General features: G+C 43.2%; 1 protein-coding gene across 1 annotated transcript in view; it reads right to left on the minus strand.

The window, feature by feature from the left end:
- The window catches only part of zc3h3 (zinc finger CCCH-type containing 3), a 67,912-nt gene that overhangs the window by 9,985 nt on the left and 44,370 nt on the right, over window positions 1–13,557 (minus strand). The window contains exons 5-11 of the mRNA XM_030791140.1: window positions 12,772–12,917; window positions 11,157–11,229; window positions 10,776–10,937; window positions 10,533–10,602; window positions 7,090–7,221; window positions 2,891–3,069; window positions 2,339–2,529 (exon numbers count right to left, since the gene is read on the minus strand). Coding sequence (XP_030647000.1) covers window positions 2,339–2,529; window positions 2,891–3,069; window positions 7,090–7,221; window positions 10,533–10,602; window positions 10,776–10,937; window positions 11,157–11,229; window positions 12,772–12,917 — 953 coding nt within the window. The remainder of the gene's footprint in view (window positions 1–2,338; window positions 2,530–2,890; window positions 3,070–7,089; window positions 7,222–10,532; window positions 10,603–10,775; window positions 10,938–11,156; window positions 11,230–12,771; window positions 12,918–13,557) is intronic.

The raw sequence follows: 13,557 nt of genomic DNA on the forward strand, positions 1-13,557 counted from the left end.
GCGGTAATAACAGTAAGGGACACAGTAACTGCAATAATTACAGTAAGGGACACAGTAACTGCGGTAATAACAGTAAGGGACGCAGTAACTGCGGTAATAACAGTAAGGGACACAGTAACTGCGGTAATTACAGTAAGGGACACAGTAACTGCGGTAATAACAGTAAGGGACACAGTAACTGCGGTAATAACAGTAAAGGACGCAGTAACTGTGGTAATAACAGTAAAGGACGCAGTAACTGTGGTAATAACAGTAAAGGATGCAGTAACTGCAGTAATAACAGTAAAGGACGCAGTAACTGCAGTAATAACAGAAAAGGATGCAGTAACTGCGGTAATAACAGTAAGGGACACAGTAACTGCGGTAATAACAGTAAAGGACACAGTAACTGCAATAATTACAGTAAGGGACGCAGTAACTGCGGTAATTACAGTAAAGGACACAGTAACTGCGGTAATTACAGTAAAAGATGCAGTAACGGCAGCAGTACTGGGCGGTATACCGGTTCTTCCGGTGTAACGGTTTTCATTTCCCGTACGGTATGAACTTTACATATACCGTCATACCATAGCATAGCTAAAACAACAGCTGTAATGTGTCTATAGGTAGCAAATTATATAATGTTGCTCACCGATGGAAGCGCTATGGAGCGCTGTGCCAAGTGTGTTGAGAGGGAACCCCCATTAACTGTGTGTATTCTTCTTACTAACTTTATAACACAACAATTAATTATAGGGATGGGAATGATTTTGAACATGTCTAAATTCTGATCTGAGTGACGGCAATGCTGACACGAACATTAATTTTTAACACGTCCGTCTTCATAAAGGCTGATATGAGCAACTGTTCAGGCCTATAGGCTATTCCATGAAGAGGGGAGTGCAGTCCTGCCGTGGAAAACACCCTGTTTGATGGCACAGGCGTTGTGGGCACACACAAGTATGTCTTCGCTAATTTTGCCAGTCGGGGATATTTATTTTTGTTGGATTTGTTGGTAACGCATTACCAGGCGCCGGTAAAAACAAGGGAAAATATATTTTTTAAGAAAATTCGAAAATCATGACCAATCCCTGATTAATTACTCACAACTTAATCTCTTTGACAGAGCAAAACACCATGGCACACAACAATTTGTGACACAAACAATTTGTAACACTAATAATTGTACGTTTACAAAATTACACTGCCGAACAGCATACCGGGTGTTGGTACTGGCTGAGCAATATAGCCCCTTTGAACACTTGAATACTGTACCTTAAGGGATAATATTAATGCAAATTAAAATTGGGAATGTTTTATTTGTTAAATGGAGAGACAAGGAAATTGTGACTGATCAACAGCCACTTTAATACTTGAATACCTTGGCTTGAAGGATAACATATTGAGAATAAAGCTTGTTTCTTACCTGTGTAATAGAACGTTTGAGAAATATCTCTTTGCATACTTTAACACTTTAAGCACTTCAGGTCAGTCCATAGTGTTTATAGAACTATCGTAAAATAAGATAGTTCTAATAAGATTTGTTTTAAAAAGGAAGCAATGTTAAAATTGGTGGCATATCTATTTATTTTTAAGTTCTTTTTTACTATGTTGCAGTTTGAACAATAAAAATTGTTCACATTCTGCAACTGTGACATGCATACTGATTCCTTCATATGTTCAAAGCCTTCATTATGTACATGATGAAATTAAAATGTTTTTAGATTCTGTGTACTCGTGAACGGTAGAATAAGCCACTACAAACCTATATGAAGGCCTAGTTATGCATAAAAAAAAAAACAACAAAAAAAACCCCCACCCTGATATACCGTGAAACCGCCAGAATCTTAACTGTGGTAATAACAGTAAAGGACACAGTAACTGTGGTATGTGGTAATAACAGTAGGGGATGCAGTAACAGCTGTAATAACATGAAGACACTGTAGCTGTGGTAATAACAGTAAAGGACACAGTAACAGAATGGTAAGCAGGGTTACTGGTTGGTCCTGTAGTGGTCTTTAGTTGTTATTGCAGCTATTAGGCTGTTTATAAGTGCAATCATCTGAGCTCTTACTTCTTACCTATTCTGTACTAAACCCCTTAGATTACATTCACAGAATCCATATTCCTTTTCCCAATAATCCTCATTTAAAAATACTCTTCTCCACTTGATATAGTTAACTAACATCACAAGATGAAATCATACATATAATAATGATTAATAATAAATTTATAATAAATGACTTAAACAGCACACAGTGTTAATCTTTCCTATTCCTTAAGGCACTATCTGATACTGTCATTATAAAAAGAATGATCTGACCCTGGGTACAACACTATGTGGGGTCATGAGACTCACTTGTGGATTCTGGGGCAACAGTGGCAGGTGGGCTGGAAGCAGGAGGGTGTGTGGTTGTCTCCTGGGTGTGTTCAGATTGGGGCCTGTCTGGAGAACTGGACAGAGAGATGAAGGATGGAAGCCTAGCAGGGCCTGAGAGGCCCGTCCTGTTATCCGCCTGACTGGAATCTGGGTCCTCAACTGTCTCACACCTGCACACAAAGACAGGTTTCATGGGATGAGGGTTTTTTTTGCCATCATCACTCCTCAGCAATAAATAATCTAAATTATCAATAAAATTAATAAACACAATTAATCATGTTAGACTTAGATATTAGGTAAAATACATCTATTTGTATGGGTTAATTTGCATGCTAGACTGTCTTTTTATGTTGAATTTGGCTGAACTATACAGCATTCACATTTCCCTCCATGGTAAAGTGGACTCATTGGTGCGGTAAACCGGAGTACCAAACTGATCTCTTCAGTTTGACAGAAGTCCTGTGCTGCTGTAATAAGTCATAATAAATGAGTGGAGGACTATAGCCTGTGGCAGGGAGGGCATCGGCGGACCTCTTGTCCTCTGCTGTCTGTGGGCCTTCTCCATGCCGTTCTCTCTTGGCCGAGTTTGGCTCCACGCAGGGACTGGTTCGTTTCACCCGCTGTCGGTGACGCAGTTTGCACTTGCTCCCACGAGGACATAAACCAGAACTAGAGAAGTCTGGACACAGCAAAGTGTGTTTTTTCTTACACTGAGGATGGGGAGGCGGGGGGGGGGGGGGGGGGGGGGGGGGGGGGCAGAGGGAGAGAGAAAGAGGGAGTGAGACACAAAAATCTGCTGATCTGTGGTCAAAGAGGGATTTTGATTTTAATACCACATAATTAATAGAATGCATTAATAGCATGATTTGATATTACTATAGTCAAGAACTGGGATGTGACAGTGATTATATTTAAATTAGTCATTTACACTCAAAAGTCATAAAGATTGATAGCTGATCCTGGAATGAGTGTTGAAATTAAGTGTCCCTCTCTTATATGTGATTATGTGTGCTATAACTGGTGTGTGTGGGTGTGTGTGAGGGAGAGAGAGAGTGAGTGGGTTACTGAGTGACAGAGTGTGTGTGTAAGTGAGAGTAGGTGCAAGTGGGTGTATGTCCATGTAATATGGGCGTAAATTGGTGGCTTCATTCTTGAGGAGATCCGATCCCTCCCACCTGTCAGAAAAGCTAATTATACTCACTATGGAGCAAGGGCCACAGACATATGTATGCGAGTGTGTGTGGAGCAGGTTGCTCCTGAAATAGAATGAATAAGACGAAAGATCGTGTTTCCGGGAACAGTATGGACTCCCTGTCACCCCGGGCACAGACCAACCAGACTATCCAAAAAAACCCCTCTATCACCCCCTCACACTACTCTAACCCCACGATCTCCAATCAGTGTGGTTATGCTAGACATGTATACATGCACACAGACACACACACACACACACGCACAAACGTTAATGCATATGCAAACGCACACACACACAAATACAGAAACGTTTACATACTCTCACACAAACACACACACAAAGACCTGTGAATACTCGCACACACACAAATTCAGTAACACTTACATACTGTCACACAAACACACACACAAAGACCTGTGTATACTCGCACACACACAAATACAGTAATACTTACATACTGTCACACAAACACACACACAAAGACCTGTGTATACTCGCACACACACAAATACAGTAACACTTACATACTGTCACATGCACACACACAAACTAAGGCCAGATCAGAATAGACTCTGTTTTTCCCTTTACAGAAAGCAAAACAGAAACACACATTAGACGTGTGTTTACTGTGTGTTAATCCTCCGATATGATCACATAAACCAGAAAAAAATCCCAAACCTTATATTTTAGCCAAGATTCACAAATACTCAGACAAAACTAAATTATAATTAAATGGGTTAATGGTTAAACCGTAAGAGAGCACACACACACATACACACACATGCGCGCGCACAGAGTTTCTCTCTCATGGGACTGGATTACCAAACCCTGTGCGTCTGTGTCTGTAGTGTCCCCTTCATCATCCGCTGGACAACGTCATCACTCACCACTTGTACGGCTAATTGGCTCAATTTGCTAAATCCTTCTCCACTTCAGCTCAGTCGATTCTAATTCCACCCCATTGCTGAAGAGCGTTTGTGCCTTTCACTTTTTTAAATGCCCATTTGTTTCTCGTTTGGCTGATAACATCCAGGTTCACTCATTCAGAAATACAGAGCAGGCAGAAAAACGACATGTCTGTCCATCTCTCGGCTGGATGTTGAGAAATGGAGCTGAAATCAGTTTGTGTGTGTGCTACAGTCGCCCTGTGGGACAACTCTTTAGCCATAGGATCCAGAACGGGAAAGAATAAAGGAAATACAGATTTAAAAAGGTTTTACACCACGCCATGTTCCCTTTTAGCACACAGCTTTCTGCCCACTGGACTCTGTTGCCTTATAATCGGGCTCTCATCTCTTAGAAACTACATAAACAGTGTAAAAGTTTAAAAACAATAGCACAGCCTAATGATGTGCGGTATTGGGGAAATAGGGGGTAATTTGGCCAGCCAAGCCTATTGAATGGTCCTTGTGCTGCAGGGATAGTAATGTGATTAGAGAAACAGAACTGCTGTGAAGTACTCTCTATATGAGGAGTGGCCTCATTAACTTTAGTGTGTGTACAGCAATGTCCACAAAGCCAGAGAGAACTAAGACACACACACACACACACACACACACACACACACACACACGGTCCTACACTGGCATAGCCCTCCACTCTCCCATACATTTTCATTTACATAAAGTGGTGAAACAGAGAGGAAAAAAGAGAGAGGGAGGTAGAAAAAAGAGAAGTGGATGGAACATCTTTATATCAGCGTAAGTTAACAATTTTCCACTTGATTTAAGGAAGGCCAGATAGTCTCTGGGGCCTATTAGAGTAGCTTTCTACTGGCCACCAAGCTCAAAGAGTCAGCATATTTTACACTGCAGACAGAGAGAGAGACAGAGACAGAGGGAGAGAGAGAGAGGGTGAAAGAGAAGCACAAGATACAAAATAGGAAAAGATGCAAAAGACAAAGGGATAAAACAGACTGGGTACAATGGAGATGAAGAGCAGAGAAAAAAAAAAGACTGAGTGAGTGTAGAAGATAGTGAGAGTCCAAAGTAAAGGAGTACAGAAAGATGGACAAACCAAGCAAGTCAGGACAAAAAGAATGAAAAAGCAGAGGGAGGGAGGGAAAGAAAAAGAGAAAGAGAGAGAGAGAGAGAGAGAGAGGGAGAGGGAGAGGGAGAGAGAGAGAGAGGGAGAGGGAGAGGGAGAGAGAAAGGGGGAGTGAGAAAGAGAAAACAGAACGAAGAGGATGAGAGTGTGATTTAACCCTTGCTCTGCCGGTAAAACCATCACTGGCCTCTGGCGTGCAATTGCTGGCATCAGCGCTTTTCACCTCCATAATTATGGCATGCTATCCATCATATGTGAGACAGTGCTTTTGGGAATGCAGCAAAAATTACAGACCTAAGCACTTCAGCTAATAGAATAAATATTAATATCAATCTCTTTATATATTCTCATTCTCACACCAAATATTGAAATGAGCTCTGACAGGGACAGGACACATTTGTTACATTCCACACACGGCCAAGATGAACAGACTGAGGAAAAAAATACATACAATGAGAAGGAGGGAGCAGGACCATTGGAAACAGAGAAAGAGGGATGAGGGGGTAAGAGGCTATATGGGGGGATAGGAGACATGGAAGAGATGGAGTAGAAAGAAAGAAAAACGTGATTCTTATACATGACAGATTAGCAAAGGTTTGAGTGTGTGCTTGTGTGTGTATGTGGGTATGTGAGAGAGTGGATGTGCGTATACGAGTTTGAGTGGTGTGTATGTGTGTGTGTGTGTGATCATGTGTGCACTAGTGGATGTAGATGTGTGAGTGTGTGTGTGTGATCATGTGTGCACTAGAGGATGTAGATGTGTGAGTGTGTGTGTGTGAGATCATGTGTGCACTAGTGGATGTAGATGTGTGTGTGTGTGTGTGTGATCATGTGTGCACTAGTGGATGTAGATGTGTGAGTGTGTGTGTGTGTGTGTGATCATGTGTGCACTAGTGGATGTAGATGTGTGAGTGTGTGTGTGTGTGTGATCATGTGTGCACTAGTGGATGTAGATGTGTGTGTGTGTGTGTGTGTGTGTGTGATCATGTGTGCACTAGTGGATGTAGATGTTTCAGTGTGTGTGATCGTGTGTTGACCTGTGAATGTGGATGTGTGAGTATATGTTGTGCATGTGATAGGCTAAGCAGTACTGCATGATATTGCATAATGTAGAAAGATCCAGAGTGAGGGCATGTAAGGCCACTTTGCCATGAGGCCAGCTCCTATTACCTCCTCTGTCTGTCACTCAATCACTGACGCCATGGCAACCTTAACTCAGATATATAATACTTTCATTAGCATGTGTAGCAATGATATAAACATTCATTAGGTCTTATAAGACCGTCAACAATTCCTACAGTGCAATATACCACCTATATCTAAATATCACTGCTGGAATTTAGTGCTTATATTACATTACATGGAACAAACCGGTGTAGGATAAAACCTTAGACTGGACAGAGAAGGGGCTGGGGAGGGTGTGTGTGTGTGTGTGAATGCACAGTGCAATAAGTAATAAAGAGTAATAAAATGAGTGAGCGTTAGTTACCTTCTCTCCCTGGGGACAGTATCCTCTAATGAAGTCCTGACACACGGCTGCCTTGCGAGACACATAGACATGACTGTATGGACAGCTACTGTTATTGCAGATCCCTTTTAAGAAGTACGAACACACAGGCATCTGCAAGGAGAGAGAGAGAGAGCGAGAGAGAGAGAGAGAGAAGAAAATGAAGTTGTGTCAGATCAGTGAGGAATAAACTTGTGGTGTTTTAAGATCCCATTAAAGAGGAAAAGGCTGAAGGTATTCATTTCATCTCCGTGCCGTTGTTTCATTTCATTATGGTGAACGACATTCTAACTAATGCCCAAATACACCTACACAACAAAACTCAAACATAAACCCAGTGATTTAGTTCACCATAGTACAGCTTACGACAATGCGCACTTCACCTTTACAATGATCTCAGTTCCATGCAGACCCAGAGAGCAGGGAGGACTGGCCGAATGACTGAACTCATTAGACAAATGGGAAGAGAGAGGAAGGAATAAAGAAAGGGAGAGATAGAGAGAGAGACAGATATAGAGACAGAAAGAGAGATTGTGTCGCCCTAAGTTCATATTTTACAGTCATACTTATTGCATCCGTAAAATATATTTACATATTGCGATTTACATATTGCTGTGAAGCGGATACCAAAGAACGACGGCCGTTAGCCATTAATAACATCACAATCCATCTCTTATTTTCATTAAACTATGACATCGTTACATAACATTAACCCTATCTACAGCTCATAAGCACACGTCTGTGTGTGTGTGTGTGAGAGAGAGACAGAGTCCGTTATAAAGTGTTTGTCTTTGTCAGCTGGTATGTGGTGAGATGTGTAAAGACAAGAGTGTGTCCACATCTCCCTTAGACAGGTAGAATGCAACTTACTGTCACAAAAAAATAATACACAGTACACAGTAATGAATATTAAAGAAATGAATATTTGTGTGTGATGGACTGGTCTCTGACTGAAACACAGTAGATCTTGGGTCAGCAAGGGAAGGGGGGGGGGCACTCCCCACCCACCCCTTAAGAGGAATCTCATGGTTTGTGAGAGGGGGGTCATATCATTTCTAGCTAATTAAGTGCTACAGAAATATTTACCCAAGCCGGGGGTTACACTCCTGGCATGAGCCGTAAATGTGCAGTGAGAAGGGTGGGCTCATGGTACTGGTGGGGGTGGGGAGTCTGGTTTCTGAGTTATTTGAGGTGGTGTTGGGGGAAGGCTGACCGGGATTAGTTACAGCCACAACCCCGACTCCCCAAATTTGAACAACTGGAGCTCAACTCAATGAGAGGTCCACAGTGTTTTAAAGCAGTGTCTATAGGACAGGAGTGTGAGAGAGGTTTAAAGCAGTGTCTATAGGACAGGAGTGTGAGAGAGGTTTAAAGCAGTGTCTATAGGACAGGAGTGTGAGAGAGGTTTAAAGCAGTGTCTATAGGACAGGAGTGTGAGAGAGGTTTAAAGCAGTGTCTATAGGACAGGAGTGTGAGAGAGGTTTAAAGCAGTGTCTATAGGACAGGAGTATGAGAGAGGTTTAAAGCAGTGTCTATAAGAGAGGAGTGTGAGAGAGGTTTAAAGCAGTGTCTATAGGACAGGAGTATGAGAGAGGTTTAAAGCAGTGTCTATAAGAGAGGAGTGTGAGAGAGGTTTAAAGCAGTGTCTATAGGACAGGAGTATGAGAGAGGTTTAAAGCAGTGTCTATAGGACAGGAGTGTGAGAGAGGTTTAAAGCAGTGTCTATAGGACAGGAGTGTGAGAGAGGTTTAAAGCAGTGTCTATAGGAGAGGAGTGTGGGAGAGAAAGGTCTCAGAAAGTGGTGGGCAGGTGGGGCTTGTGTCTCAGACTGCACTGGCCCCTTACGGACAACTTAACAGCTGGGCTCCTCAGACAGGCAACTTGCACAGGTGCAGTCGGTATAAAATTCAATGTGAGTGTATGAGACAGAGACAGGGACAGGTAGTTTGGAAAAGAGTAAATGTAGAGGCCAATGAAGTGGTACAATCTGTGTTTGTACATTTGTGTGCACATGTGAGCAAATACATCTATATCTGTGTATTCGAGTGTGTGTGTGTGGCGAAGGGCCAGTAACAGATACAGTATATTTGAGTATCCAGGAGAAAGTGAGGGCTGACAGAGGAAGGAGCAGCTTGCCACCAGAGAAACCACCACAGGGACAGCTGTTCAGCCCTCAGTTTAGAGCCAAAGGGAAATGTTCAGTACAAGTGTGAGTCGTCTGGGAAAAACACTGACAGAAGCCCCTCTCCCTCTGTCAGTCTCTCTCTCTCTCTCTCTGCCTTTCCCTCCCTCTGCCTTTCCCAAGGCTGGGTGGGAACAACTGATTTATGGCAAACCAGTGCATATAAACAACATACCAACAGGACAGCTCCAACTACATACACACACGCGCACACACACACACCTTCCACAATACTCTCCAAACAGCAGCAAAAGTGAAAAAAACAAAAACAAAAAAACACTTCCCCAAAATACACAACAATACAATGTTATGTACTAAGCAGTAAAAGTTTTTTCTTTGTCTTATGTAAAAAGCGGGAGAAGAAGAAAAAACAATATGATTCTCTATAACATGCAGTGTCTTTGCCTGTGGCCATGCGTAGAGACGTGCAATAGCTGGGAAAGCGCAGGTTTCAGGATAAAAAGCCTTCTGGGCAGAGTACTGCAGTAAAGCAGGTCATTAATGCTAATCCTGCGTGGTGTGTGAAGTGACACGTAGAGGCTGTGATGATTAGTATAGTGTATCTGCAGGGTGATCTGAGGTCAAAAGGGCAGGCGCCGACACCTCACAAACCAAAACCGTCACTGTCCATAAATGTTTCTCCTTCACTGTGTGATGTGTGCATGCCCACGTTTCCAGATGTGAGTGGGTTTGTATTCACGCAGACTAAGGCTAATTGGTTGGAGAAGATCATGGTGTTCTTTTCTGGGGAACCCTGGCTGACACACAAGCAGCTGCCCTCAATACTTTGAGTGTCTTTTCCATCTGCCCTCCTGTCCCCGTCTGTCCCCGTGCCTACTGCCAGTGCCAAGGCGGCCAAGCTAGTGAGAGTGAGAGCACATGGTTCACATGCACCGATATTAACATCAGTGTCATTCATCAGTATAACCCAGGATCACGCAGGCTGTCAGATGTACACAACAGCTTTAATTACCAATCTGGACCTCCACATACCGATACCAGACACACACCCACACACACACACACACACATACACACACAAAGAGAGAGGCAGTCCCTCCCTCTCTCACACAAAGACACACGCACAAACACATGTGGGCATGCACATATACACACGCTCTTTTTCTCATACAGACACATGCCAACACACTTGTGTGCACACACACATATGCACACGCACACTCTTGAAGGAAAAGTTTTTAGATGGGAAACAGTGTTTGTGTTCATGGACACTCTGACTCACCTTTTCTTTGGACACTTTATGGGAAAATGGACAAGTCCCATCTGTCTGCTTACATGTGCCTCTGAGAAACCTGCCAGCAAATCAGCAATAAGTTCACATACACCACACAGCCAATCATAGAGCACCTGACAACCACAGCCAATCACAGCGTATGTTTGAAAACCCCCCCAAAAAACTCAAGTTCACAGAGTCAGAGATGTGTGGTAATGGAAAAAGGTGTGTATGTGTCCTGTGTTGTATTACCTGGTACAGACGGCTACTTTGTCCGGGTCGTGTATGTAGGGGCAGTTGTCTCCATGGTTACACTTGCCAAAGCGGTTGTAGTACATGCAGTACTGTTTAGCCTTTTGCTGCCTCTTCAGTCGAGCCTGACGCACAATCACCAAACTCCTCTGGACCACACGACTGACCACACACACACACACCCATGATACAAAAAGCATAAACATATATAACAGCAAACACACCACCATACACAAAACACAGAGAGAGAAAGAAAGAGAGAGAGGGAGGGAGAGAGAGAGAAGCCATAAAACCTTCAAAGCCAGTCTTTGTGATGAAATGGGAAACACTGATCATTTGACTGTGGATGAGGAAAACGGCAGTGGGTCTAAACATTCTCACCTGGCGACATGCCGTGTGTTAGAGCTTCGACTGGCAGTGGATGAGACAACTTCCTGAGGACACAACCATTTCCCTAAAAAACACAGGGCAGAGCAGCAATAAACAAAGAATGATGATTTTATAACTGAATATTTTCTTTTTCCTTCTCGTTCCACCAGCCTGTACAGCATTCTCCATCATGTTTACGTAAATGGAGTAATTAGAGAGGCAGACCTGGACCCACCACAACATATCACAGGTTTATTTATACACCAACCATGTCAGAGCTATTCCAAACCAAAACGTGATGTACACAGATAAACACCCTGTTCTCCATGTGCTCATGACTGAGAGAGAAAGGGAGACAGGGAGACAGGGGGGCGAGAGAGAGAGAGAGAGAGAGAGAGAGAGAGGAAGAAAGAAAGAAAGAGGGGCAGGGGTGAGTAAAAACTGATAACAGTACCCAGTCAAAAGTCTGGACACACTTTTTCATTCAAGTGAATATGTATATATATAAATACACGTGTGTGTGTGGGTGTTGTGTGTGAGTGAGTGTGTGTGTGTGTAAATGCACACACACAGTTCTCTCTGTGCTGTGTAAAGTATATGGCGTACACACTCAGTCACAGTTATATCTCTGCGCTGCATAAAGTGTATGGTGTACACACACAGACATAGTTCCCTCTGTACTGTGTAAAGTATATGGTGTACACACTCAGTCGTAGTTACCTCTCTGTGCTGTGTAAAGTATACAGTGTACACAGACAGTCACAGTTATCTCTGTACTGTGTAAAGTGTATGGTTGCAATCCTAGCCTAGTCTCTTTGGGTATCATATTAAAAGCTGTGAGGTTAAGTGGCTGTAAGTGCGTTACTTCACTGGTCCACTGGGGGAAATTTATAACAGCCTGGTTACAGGACAAATATTGCATTTCACACAGAAACACTGCAGTTTAATCTGGGGCATCCACCCTCTTTCTCCCTCGCTCTCTCTCTCTCACACACACACACACACACACAAACACGAACAGTCTAAGCACTGACAGATGACAGGCTTATTATTTCAGATGGCCGACCCCTCCCCAGTGAGCAGAGTGATAAGCTCAAGTGTGTGGTCACAGATCTCACACACACACATCCACACACGCGCACACAGATACACATACACACATGCGCGCGCACACACAGAGCCAGAGGTTACACTTTATCACACAGACACAGTCACACAGTTTCAGGACCAGCATTAGAGAACATTACATCAACAGACTGAGTGTGAGTGTGCAGCAGAGTATGTGTTTGTGTGCGTGTGTATGAGAGATATAGATAAACTGCATTGGAGATTGTATCTGATAACTGAGAGAGACTCATATTCACAAATGTATATGAACAGTGCATGAACACCCTCACTCACAAACACTACTTGAGAATCTAATTCAGTATGTGAGGATAACTATAAAACACATTAATAGCATACATGAGGCACTGATTACGCAAGTGTGTATCACCTACATACACATAAGCTCACACGTACACATATAGATCTATTTCCACACAAGATATATTCCCAATGAGTATACCACTCTCTGTCCCCTTCAAACACACACACGCGCACAGAAACACACACACGAGAGCCGAACCTGTTTTGCTGGATGGCGTGCTAGCAGTGTGAGTGCGAGAGAGCTTATTGGCTGAGACTTGGTACAGTGCACCACCTATCCACCTCATGCCCCTCCCCTTCCACTGTCTGTCTGAGGGGGCACGCAAACGATTCTGCAAAAGCATCCTGGGAAGAGAGAGACAGAGAGAGAGAGAGAGAGAGAGAGAGAGAGAGAGAGAGAGAAGTCAACAAACAGTCAGAATTTGTCATTTTTTAAAGTTATTTCCTATCATTTATTACATAGTGACATGCTAAAATACACATTTCTCATTTTAACACGGTGTATTTTGACTCAAACAGTGAATGAAATGAAACAGGAGATACTGACACAGGGTAAGGAGAAAAGAAAGGATACACCTCCCCACCTCTTTCATTCCACACCCCTCTTTTTTTGCCCCAAAATCCCCCCATTCCTCTCACAACTACACTATCTTGCACTCTCTTGGCGTTTTCTCCCCCCTCTCTCTCTCATTGCTCCGGTGTCACAGCACTCTGTTAAATTGCCACTCTAATGGAGGGGACGGGCGTGTGGAAACAGAGAGAATTGAAAAGAGGAGAGGAGGAAATCAATGAGATAATTGCCAGGGCAAGAAGCCAGAGCAGGGAGACTGCCCTCCGTGTGCATGCACGCTTACGCACACACACGCACGCACACACACGTACACACACACAGAGAGAGAGGAAGAGAGAGAGAGAGAGAGATAGTAACAATACTATGCATGTTGGCAGTTTCTCATTCAAAAGTGTTCAAAGTGTTCATTTGGAG

This window comes from Chanos chanos, chromosome 14, assembly GCF_902362185.1.
Source record: "Chanos chanos chromosome 14, fChaCha1.1, whole genome shotgun sequence".
NCBI classification, from domain to species: domain Eukaryota; kingdom Metazoa; phylum Chordata; class Actinopteri; order Gonorynchiformes; family Chanidae; genus Chanos; species Chanos chanos.